Consider the following 11,830-nt stretch of genomic DNA (forward strand, 5'->3'; position numbering starts at 1 on the left):
ACAAAACTGTCAGAAAGATGACAGATAACAGACAAATCTGCTTTTTCTCACTTTGCTGCTAATTAAGCTAAAAATGCAGGGTGTGTCTTGAGGATGGCACCAGATCAGAAGTCGTGCTGTGATTCAAATTAAATGGATTTTAAGGCGTCTCAGCTCTGGCTTGTTGGGCTCAGCTCAGCTCCGTAGGACATCCTCAGATTTGGCTCAGCTGAGCGGCTGGCTCTGAGTCCTCTGACTCGGGGTCTGACTGGAGACAAATTGACAAATTGTATTCAATCTAATCGGGTCCAAAAGCTACTGTCACAGGTTTTAGGTCTGTGTGTTAATACGAAGCTGAGTGGACCTTTAAATTAGCTGGAGGTGAAAATAGGAAGAGAACTTTGGTTTCTAATCACCACCGAACCTCCATTTTACACATTTAACATTTAAGCTGTTAAACTTTTATTCAAAACCGCAAAATGACTGTAAATTAGACTGAGATTTGCTGCATTCAATTTCATCTACATCTAAAAAGAAATTTAAAAAAAACATAGAAATGCATCAACTTCTATTTGAGACATACAACACTTTTCTTTTCTTAAAGGTTCCATATTGTATCAGGTGACATTTCCATGTGTAGTGTGATTATAGATCAGGTCTAGCTTCTATATTAATACTGTGAAAGTATCAAAGCCTCAGTCCACAGAGAAATGCACACAGCCTGTATTCAGAAACTGAGCCTTAAAACCAGCCGTCAGGACTTCTGGAACTTTGTGATGTCACAACAAAGCAGTCACCAAGCCCCGCCCACCTGAACCCACCATCCAAACCTTTACAGGATTTGGTTTCTCTGAGTGTTTTTACCTGAAATCTGCTTTATTTTTATTGGATCACTCAGAAAACAGTCAGCCAATCAGAAGAGAGGCTCAGAGCCTCCTCTCTTCTGATTGGCTCACCGACCTGTTGTTACTAGAGCCCCAGAGAGAAGCCTGAGAGAGGAGATGTAAAACTACACTGAGATGTTTTTTTTATATCTTCTTATGGATTAACACTTATATAAAACACAGAAGAAGAAGAAAATATGGAGCTTTAACAATGTCAATGAGGCTGAAACCAGAACAGGATGGAGTCTCTTCTTTTTCCACCTTTTTCTCCCCACAGAGGAACTCTCCTCCTCATGAAGGTGGACTGGTTTACTTCATGTTTCTGAATCATTTCTGTGACATATACTGTAAAGTAGCACAATCCATACAGTCCCTCAGTCGTCTGAGTTTGAGTCTTGGTTTGTGCTTAAATGAATAAATAAATAAATAGATAAAAGATAAATCACAGACTGTAGTGGTGTTGGACATGGATGTCAAAGGTCACTACAGAGTTCGAGTCGATCCTGAGACCTGGGTCCAGTGTTTTGTTCAGATTCTGTGCAGAGTTTTTGAAAAAGTGAACTCTAGTACAGAGAAAAGTACTGAAATGAAACTGTTCCAAAAAAAGTTAGAGACCCACAGAGTTTAGTGGAGTTGGCGTCAGCTCACAAAAACACAGTGACATGAAAACACACCAGGTGCTCGTGTGTTGGCAGATGTTGAGCGAGGCCATCAGAAAATGTCCATCCGGCCAGACGTCATGTTCGTCTTTTTTTGGCCGTGGACCTTTTTAATTTCTGACGGTGGGAACGGGCCAACAGCGATCAGCTCTTGGAGTGGCTCGACTCTCGGTTTCCTCTTTGTCTCTCCATCTGCCTCGCTCCTCTTCCTCTTCATCTCTCTGCCTCCTCCTCTTCTCCTTTCCTCTCTAGAATCAGCTCAGTTTGAATTAATGAGCCATACTGATAATAAAGTCTTGACTTATTTCTTTCCTGCTCTTGTCCTTGGTCTTTTTCATCCCTCCACACTGTGACTCATCGGTGTCAATGTGAAATCATGTCTTCCACAGTCAGCCCATGTTTTCTCTGCAGCTTCTGTGTGATGAAGTTCAGGGACGACGGGTTCCTGATGTTCCTCTGTTGACGTCACCGGTTGAAATCAGAGACAGAAACTGAGTCAAAAACCTCAGATGATGTTGTAGGATTTGATGTTTTTCTTGCACCAAACAATAAAACTTTACACCAGATCTATTTGCAGTTTAATAGGTCCGATTTTACTGCTGTTTAAGGCTCATGTATTGGACTCTTCTCCGCTTGTTTTCAGATGTGGCATGTGGTGGATGTGAAGCGAGAATAATTCAGTTTGAGCTCTGTAATTGTCGCTGTTTAAATATGCAGCAACCTCTCGTTTTTTTATTCCTTTCTCATGCAACTCGGCCGTTTTAGAAACACAGCGACTCATTTATTTTCACCAAAATAGATACGTGAGGATCAAATATTCACACACACACACAAAATATCCTGAGTGCTCTGTTTATTTAAAACTGAACAAGATGGTGTCACTGTGTGAAGAGCAGATGGCCTGATTACTGAACGATGCAGTGATCCTATAGGATGTCTTGTTTGATGATATTGTGGTTTTCCTGTTTGGCTCCTGATGGAGATGTGAGCTGAAACACTGGCCTTTGATTCAGGAAAAGGTTTTCTGAATTTAGACTGGTGTGTGAAAAGATGCTGCTGCTGCTTCAAGCTGCGTCAGTTTGTGTGTTTGCAAAGACTGAAACAAAGACGTCCTCTCCTCACACTGCTGTTTTAGACATGCAGCTTCAAGTTCAGCTGTGATGGACGTCGCCTCTGTGACGTCACCCACAGGTTTCTGAAGCTCAGAGCGAGCTGCTCCACCGTCGCCATCTTGGCAGTGTCTGACTCCGCCCCCCTAACTCCCAGCTAATCCAGAAATGGTCAAAGAGGAGGGGCATGTGTGAAGCTGAGATTTACACTCACCCACTTGTCACTCAAAGAGGCCACGCCCTCAATCCTCCATAACTTTAGTCCTTAATAAAATGTAAACAGGTGAGTTATATAAACAGGTGTCATGAAGGAGGAAATTAGCTCTAGAGACCAAAACAGTTTCTTCTGTAAAGTCGGACATTTTAACATGGGAGTCTATGGGGACTGACTCACTGTTGGAGCCAGACTCTAGTGGTCATTAGAGGAACTTCACCTCCTGGTTCTTCACTGTTGATGCTTCATGTTTCAGCCTCAGCGGTTGACGCTTGAGCAGCAATAGCAGGTCATCCACTGATCAGAAAGTCGGTGGTTCGATCCCTGTTTCCTCCTTGGGCAAGATACTGAACCCCGCGTTGTAAAGTGTTTTGATTGGTCAATAAAACTAGAAAAGTGCTTTATAAGTGCAGAATCCGCTGATGCTTCAAACCCGTCATAAGACACATCTCTTGTCTGAAGCCTTTAAGTCACCGTGAAGATATGACTGATTATTATTTATATTTTCATGATTTTATCCAGATATTCTGCTTTAATTCATCTACTTATATCCTCTCATTAATGTTTCATTGGATAATTTCTAATTTTATTTGATCTTAATCAAATAATCATTTCATCTCATCATCTAACTTCAGCACAGATCTTCACCAGATCCTGGTCGATTCTTCCCAGGAGCCGCTGCCTTCACAGGAGGTCACAAACACAGTACAAAGCTGATGCATTGCGAAGAGGGTTCACTCTGACTCATATTTCGAGGGGCAAAGAAGCCAGACTGAGCAGAAAACTTGTATATGGTGACTCTGACTGTGGAAGAGTGAGACATTGATCTCTCGCTAGTGAAGAAGACATCTGAACACTGGACTCAGACGACAGACTCTGTTCTCATCATGTTTTTATTAATCACAGTCAGATAAACGATCATTCCACAGACTGAAACAGGCTTCTGTAATCGCAACGTTACACTGAACAAGACGAATGTCCACAAAAAAAACGGACATTTCATTATCCATAACTTGTGATATTAAAACTTTCCATGCTTTTTTTTTTTTTAATGATGTAAAAAAAAAAAAAAAACTTAGTAGTTTCACAACGGCAATCCAAAGACATGCAGACACATCTCTCAACGAGACTCACGATGTGTGTGTGTGCGGACAAAGAGTTTGTGTGACAGACAAACATCTACACGACGCCGTCCGGAGGCGCTCGGTCCCTGAATGTTTTAGGTTTTGCTCGTGTCTTTTCTCTGGAAAGGCAGGAGGAGCTTGTGAGCGCGAAGCCTGAACTTCTGATCCCTCACACTGTAGATGATGACATTCCAGCAGCTGTTGGTGGCCAGAATCCAGAAGGCGAAAAAGGAAAAGTTGCACCATTTATTCCCCAAAACGTTCCCCACGACAAAGACGGCGATGGGGGTGAACGACGCCGTGAACGCCACCGTTAAAGTCCCGATGGTCTTGGCCGCCTTAATGTCAGAGAAGGTGGGATTGGTGCTGTTTTGGCACTCGGACATGGCCAGGTGTTTCCTGCGCCTCGAGTGCTGCCTGATGCTGGACAGGGAGATGAGGTTTATCACCACGGTGCCGCCGAGGAGGGTGAAGTCAAAGGCGGGGAACAGGAGGAGGATGTTCCAGGCCTGGCTGGGGAACTCGCCGATGGTCCCCAGCGCGTAGTTACACATCCGGCTGCAGGAGTTGTACTCCAGAGCGATCTCGCTGCTGAAAACCATCGGAGACACGGCCAAGAGGAAACTCCCCACCCAGGAGAGGACAATGAGGATCGTGGTCCTTTTACGAGTAATCACCGAGTCCTTGTGCAGCGGGCGCAACACAGCGATGCTCCGCTCGATCGTCAGCAGGAAAATCGTCGTTATGGAGACAAAGGTGCAGCCAGCGAAGATGGGGCCTATCACGTTGCACGGGTGGAAACTCACCGACTGCGAGTTGTACGAAGTCCACTCCGGTGCAGAGTCGGTCACCATGAGATAGACCTCGGCGTAGACGGACAGCGGCACCACGAATATCCCCACCGCCAGGTCGGCCACCGCGAGCGACGCCTTCAGGTATCCCTGCGGCGTGTGGAAGTGTTTAGTCCCCAGAACCACGGCCAGAGTCACCAAGTTACCAAACAAGATGGCGAAGATCAGCAGCACCATGAAGAGCACCATGAGGATTTTGTTGGCCAGCGTGCAGCAGCACACGGTGCAGTGTGCCGGCTCAGTTCTGTCCAACATCGTCGGCGTGCTGGTCTCAATCATTGGATAAACTGTTGCTGCAGCGTTCACTTCATGACCTGGAATAAAAACAAAAGGAGGAAGGTCAGGGGTCAAAGGTCAAACTCTGGTCAGTGACATCACAGAGCAGCAAGTGAGAGGTGACGAGACAGTAGAAAACGAGCCCACAGGTCGTCTATGACATCATAGTTACATTTTGTTGCTAAGTGACATCTTGTGGTCGTAGTAATTATGACTCCCAAGGTGCATTTCAGTAAGAAACAGCCAATCACAGAGCTTTAAATTCAGCCACATGCTCCGATTACATGAGAAACCAGTTAACGAGTTAATTAACCTTTGATCCCCGGATCATCACAGCTAATGTCTTCGTGTCTGGTTCGTGCTACGGGCGTTAAAGGAGCTATTTGTAAGTTTTGCTATTGCTACATAGCTAGCTTTAGCGTTAACAGCTGTTTACTTACCATTCTTGGCTAGAGCTTTACATTGCAAGAGGTTATAATACGTCCTTCTCTTTGACTGTTAAATAAACAGCTGTTAATGCTAACGTTGGCTATGTAGCGTTAGCAAAACTTACGTTTAGCTTATTTAAATGACGCAACACCCTGAAAAGGCCTTGAAGCCTCCTGGTGGCCGAATGATGACACTGCATCCCCCATAACTACAACGTCCCAGGTTCAATCCAAGTCTGGAGTCTTTGTTGAATGTCGTTCCCTCTCTCTCTCCCTCTCTCGCTCTCTCTCTCTCCTCTTTCTTTCTCTCTGCTTCTTCACATACAACTGTCCCTCCCTTCATCCACATTGCTGCATTTCTAGAGGCCTATGAGTCACCTGACTCCCACGTCCCCCTGCAACCACCAGTCACTCAGTACAGTCGGTACAGTGTCTCAGTATACCAGCACCTTCACCCCATCAGTCGCTTGGTTTCACAACTACAACACAATATTGACCAAAATATTCATAATAATTAATAATTTTGAGTCGTTTACATTCACTGTTCTCCTGTGACCATTCAACCGCTGCAGAAGAAGAAGATGCAACAAAATGGTTCATCATTAAAAAAGCTCCAGTCAAATCATAAACTGTGGAATGTGGCATTAGTGTGATGAAGGTGACAGATCTGATGTTTTCGTCTCTTCAGTGAACGTCCATTTATCCACTACGTCTGTTTCTGTTGCACTAGAAAAACTTTTCCACCTCGGCTGAGTGTAAAAATGTTCCCATGATGTTTTGGGATTTGTTGCTTTGCACCTTTTGCCTTCCAGCCTTCCTTCGTCTATGTGAACATGAATCTGCACCTGCCACATTCCTGTTAACCTGTGGCTGATCGGCTGCTTCTGTGTGGACTCGCTGCTTTTCTCTCTCTCTCATCATTTTACCAAATAAAACCAATGGACTCTTCCTGTCTGCCTGGTCGTCAGCATCTGGGTTTGATTCCTTTCTGACAGAAAAAAGAAAAATGATGTTCCAGGACGATGCTGCACGAGAGAACTCAACTCCATGGATGGATGGATGGATGGATGGATGGATGGATGGATGGACACTACTCACTCCAGCAGGAAGAGAGGTGATGTCATAATCTGGCCGGACAATGACAGCTGTAGTAGTAAACAAAACCCAGCTGGCGCTCGGGCGTGTTTAATCCGCTGAGACACAGATCTACAGAGTCCTGGACTCTCCTCCTTCAGCTGCACTCACAGTTTCATTTAACTACACTTTCATTTAGTCTGACTCAGGGTAACATTCACTTTAAAGGTCCTTTAAGGGTTAAATATAGTGAGAGGGAAAATGCACATTTACACCCTGAGCCAGTGCCTTCAAGTCATTTACATGAAGAGTCACATCCTGCTGCAGAACTGAACGGAAAATCCATCCATGGAGAATTTTTCCAGCGCGCTTCAGAGTTTAATTTAATTCGTTGATTAAAATTGTACAAAAGATCATTAAAACATTTCCTGTTCCATGTTGAGAACTATGACAAAGACGCAGCTATAGGCCACCCTGCCATCACTTGTTTTGTTTTCCAGTTTCAGATGCCATATCCCCCCAGCCTTTTTTTTTTTTTCACTGTATATCCATCTACAGCGCGCAGTCATGCAGAAACCTCCCGCGTGTCCGGCCAATAATCCTCAGGATGCGAAAGGGAAATCCATAAAGAAAAACACTTTGCAGCGCGCGCGGATCAGCGCTGTCCAGCAAGACTCTGCGCGTCTTCCAGGACATCCTCTAAAAAAAAAAAAAAATGTATGTAGCTTCAGGCTGCTGCCACAGTCGCTCTGTGTGACACTTTGCGCTCAGAGTTTTGGCTCTTAAACTTGTGGAAAACGCGCAGATCTGATGCGTTTTTACGCGCTTCCAGGTGCCCGGTTTAAAACCTACATTATGATAAGGTTCACTCATCCACTGCATATTCATGGTCAGATCATATTAAACATTGCAGTCAATTCTACTTACTTTAGCTTTAAATTCCCCTCGGGAAGCAGGAGCCAGCGGTCCGTAAAGCGACATTTCCCCCGCTGGACATCCGCACAGCAGGCTTCCACTGCGGCTTAAAGCATCCACAAGTCCTCAAGATGAGAATAAAGAAGGAGAAAAAGGAAGAAGGTCCATAACCAGGAGCGTGAAACTCACTTTTTGATGCGCAGATGAAGCTGGTGCACGCACGGGAGGAGGATGGATGGATGGATGGATGTGTGGAGCCGGGCGCAGAGATCTGGTCCGCTCCGCGCCGGAGACACGGTTAAAGTGTCTCCTCCGCTGGTTTCTCCATTGGCTGAGGATGTGGATGACAGAGGAGTCACCCTCCCATCCCCAACCCCTCACACACACACACACACACACACACACACACACACACACAGTATGAAGCATACCAGGACGCCAGTGCCTGAGGATGAAGATGGTATATTTCCTGTCATCACGTCCTGGTAGAATTCCCATCATTACCCAGGATCCCTCCTGTTACATAAACCTAATTTGGATTCTCCTTTTTTCCCTTTTCTCTGCTGAGTCACTGCTGCAGCATGAAAATTATCTCCCACCAACCACTAACTGGTTTTACAGTTTGACACGAGAAGCTCTGACTTTTTTTTTTTTCCAGTTTTATGATTTTCTTTTCTTTTTTCCTTTTTTTTTTTGTCAGTTGCCATGTTGGATTACAGTCACATTGGGCAACCCTCCCCAAGAACCCCAGGGACCCTAAAAGCCCCACACTCACTATGTGTCAGCTGGTTTGTGGCAGAGACACCAGTGAAGCAAGTGGCAGGATAAAAGCCGGAGGGTCCTGCTTTATTACCCGATCCTGGGCTCCTCTCTGAAGGAGGGCACCTGTGTCAAATCTACTTTATTTTGTTGCTTACATGTTGAATATTTCAGTCAATCTGGGGCGAGCTTAGAGAAAACATCCATCCAACATTGTGCAGAGAGTGGGAAGATAGAGGCGTAATAAAGGTCCAGGAGCTGCTTTTCATTCAATCATTGTAATGAAACGATTGAATGAAATGTGACGCCTTTAGTTCTCTGGCAGGTTTTCTACAAGGACAACGGCCCCCACCACCCATAATTCACACCTCTGACTTGTTTTTACTACAAAACAGTTTCAACAGACTGAGCTCGACAGTTCACCCTTGGCCTTGGAGGCATCAGCTGACAAAGAAATCTCAACTCTGGTCCTTGTTCAGGAGCTGTTGACGGTGAGACTCAGACTTTTAAAGCTCCATGTTTTCTTCTTCTTCTGTGTTTTATTTGAAGTGTTGATCCATCAGAAGATATAAAAACCATCTCAGTGTAGTTTTACATCTCCTCTCTCAGGCTTCTCTCTGGAGCTCTAGTAACAACAGGTCTGTGAGCCAATCAGAAGAGAGGAGGCTCTGAGCCTCTCTTCTGATTGGCTGACTGTTTTCTGAGTGATCCAATAAAAATAAAGCAGATTTCAGGTAAAAACATTCAGAAAAACCAAATCCTGCAAGGTTTGGATGGTGGGTCCAGGTGGGCGGGGCTTGGTGACTGCTTTGTTGTGACATCACAAAGTTCCAGAAGTCCTGACGGCTGGTTTTAAGGCTCAGTTTCTGAATACAGGCTGTGTGCATTTCTCTGTGGACTGAGGCTTTGATACTTTCACAGTATTAATATAGAACCTAGACCTGATCTATAATCACACTACACATGGACAGAGACCTTTACACTGGAGGAGCTTTAAACATCTACATTTCATCATCAACAATTTAACAAACTCTGCAGATGAAAATGAAGTGATCCAGTCAAAAGTGAGTAAGTAGATGTTGAGTTGAGATTTAAGAAAAACACAAGAAATTAAAGATTAAAGCTGCAGGAAGATATTATTTAAATGTTATTGTAGATTAATTTATTGATCACATATGGCTGTAATCAAAGCAACAGATGTGATGCGCCGTATGAAGAGCAGCAACAATCTCTTAATTGAATGCAAAACCAAACAGATAAAACACAAGTAGTCTGGTGACGGTGTAACGTGGAGGTGCTGCTGCACCCGCTGAGTCTTTCTCCTTTAATTTCTCTAACTTCTTCAAAACAACCTTCTTATTTCTCGCCTTCCAGGAAGCCGCCTCAGAAAACCCTGTGACTCCAGCAGGCTGAGCATAGTAAACACCGCCTGCCTGCTGTTGTAGTATCAGTCATCTGCAGGTTTGGCAGCAGCGGACCCGACAAAACAAAAGCATAATCCCGTGCTTCTCTGTGTGTGGCGGGTAATCCTTAATCCAGAGGTCAGAGCAGGCGGCTTCGCTCCGCTGCTTCAGATCACAGCGTGGGGCGTTAGTCTCTGGAGCTTAAATCAGCCGCACGGCTCCATGAAACCTGTCGCCCGCATCATCTTATTGTCATTTTATTACAAGTCTCCATTTAACCACCACTCCTCCATTTATAAACATCCATCCTGATTCCATGAAGCTGTGAAACCACTGAACAAGACGATAATGTCACACGGATTCTTTACAGAGAGATAATATTCACATTATGTATCTGCTCGTTCCATCACTTTTTGGAAGTGGTGTTTATTCATACACACTGTTATCTGCTCGGTGCTTTTCATATCCCGAAAACCTTTTAGCTGCTGCAGAACAGTCGTGAGAAAAGATCTAGGAAACAGCGTGGAGAAGAGAGGTCCTCAAAGTGCTGAGGGAGAAAGGGAAATTTGAATGTGTACAATTACATGGCAACATGGACAAACTCCATCTGCTGATGAAGACCAAGTGATACGACTGAGGGCTCCAGAACAGCTACTCAATGGACCTTGTGTTGAGACTGTGTCAAGAGACAAGACACAAAATATTCTCGATGTATATTTGTACTTTATTAAACCAGGAAGTCACATAGAGATGAAGTTCTCAGCTGCAAGTGAGACCTGGGCGCAGAGGAATAAAAGAAATACACATTCAGATATGTATCATATATATACTTATTCAGTCTACATTTAAATGCTTTCAAATATGCATTGATATGCATTGATATGCATTGATATGTATTGATATGTATTGATATGTGTGGTGCATCATTCTCCTCACACGTCCACACTCAGCCTGACTCACAGTCTTTGTGTTTGTCTTTGGAAAATGCCGAGATTAAAATACATCTCTGTGGGTTTGCATGAAGGTTCTGCATCGACGTTGTGCTTCAGACATTTGAGCATCATCGCACTATAACCTGATGATTGTGACGTGGCGGTCAAACTTCACGTCTCTCCTCGCTGCACCAGCCTCAGCGGCCTGTTTATTAGCCCGTGGAGCAGCTGCCGGTTTCACATCCTGCTGGACGCCCAGAGACTCAAGGGAAAACGTCAGAAGTTCAATCAGACCGGCTGAAGTGCAGCGATCAGACACGACATGAAAACCTGAATTGTTTTTTATTCCCTGTGAAAGACAGGGAAAAACACAATTTGACAAAGAAAGAGAGGAAGGTGACTGCGTTTGTTTTCCTGTCGCTGCTTCTGTTTGTCTGTGTGAAATTGAAGCTGATGAAGCCTCTGGTGATTTATTCCTCCTCTGAGTTTTCCATTGAATAAAAATCCCTCCCTCCCTTCACCTGGGTCTCATCAAACACCGAGTGAGAGACGCTGATCTGTTGAGTTATTACACATTTAATTTAAAAGTCAAGTAGGCACACAGAAATAACAACAGCCTTATTAATACCAGAATTGGGCTGAAATGTCACTTTGGATTTGATTCCTGCAGCTTCCACAAGAAGAGATTATTAGGTTTAAATGGAGAACTTCAGTGTTTCTGGGTTTTTGTGACTTTACTCCCCAGTGCATTAAAACACACTCATTTACCATCAGCAGCTTCAGTTCAAACGTTGACTCGTGCTGAGCGTCTGACACATTAACATGCAGAGTAAACCTTGTGTTTGACTGCAAACAAACTGAGTACAGATCCAACACTGCATCCTTGCATGCAAGTGAAATAGAAATTCATCTCTTTATATTCAAATTAGAGACGAGGAGGCTCTTACTGTGATTGTGTTTCCCCTCAGGATGAATTTTATAAATAAATAAACCGAGATAGTGAACGTGGTCAACATTACAGCATGACAGCATAAAAACAACAATTTAGAAATAATTAAAACTAGAATCACCCCCTCGTGGTCGTATCCTTCCGCCACTCGGACTAGTTTCAGTCTGAAATGTCAGCACATGTTTTGTGAGGTCGCCACACCCTTGACCTTTGACCTTCAGCCACACAGTTCATCCTTGAGTCCTTTTGAATGTTTGCTCCAAATTTGAAGAAG

At 44.2% G+C, this 11,830-nt stretch overlaps 1 protein-coding gene across 1 annotated transcript; it reads right to left on the reverse strand.

The window, feature by feature from the left end:
• Window positions 1-4,064: 4,064 nt before the first annotated feature.
• Window positions 4,065-5,075, reverse strand: LOC111234096 (trace amine-associated receptor 9-like). Its single transcript, XM_022762014.1, has one exon. It carries the CDS (start codon window positions 5,073-5,075, stop codon window positions 4,065-4,067), a length of 1,011 nt encoding a protein of 336 aa, XP_022617735.1.
• Between the last annotated feature and the right edge of the window lie 6,755 nt (window positions 5,076-11,830).

This window comes from Seriola dumerili, unplaced genomic scaffold (genome assembly GCF_002260705.1).
Source record: "Seriola dumerili isolate Sdu_G_001 unplaced genomic scaffold, Sdu_1.0 BDQW01000435.1, whole genome shotgun sequence".
In the NCBI taxonomy this organism is placed as follows: domain Eukaryota; kingdom Metazoa; phylum Chordata; class Actinopteri; order Carangiformes; family Carangidae; genus Seriola; species Seriola dumerili.

Bases quoted from the DNA above. Each gene is read 5' to 3' on its own strand.
- LOC111234096 (XM_022762014.1), bottom strand. From the start codon at position 5,075: ATGTTGGACAGAACTGAGCCGGCACACTGCACCGTGTGCTGCTGCACG.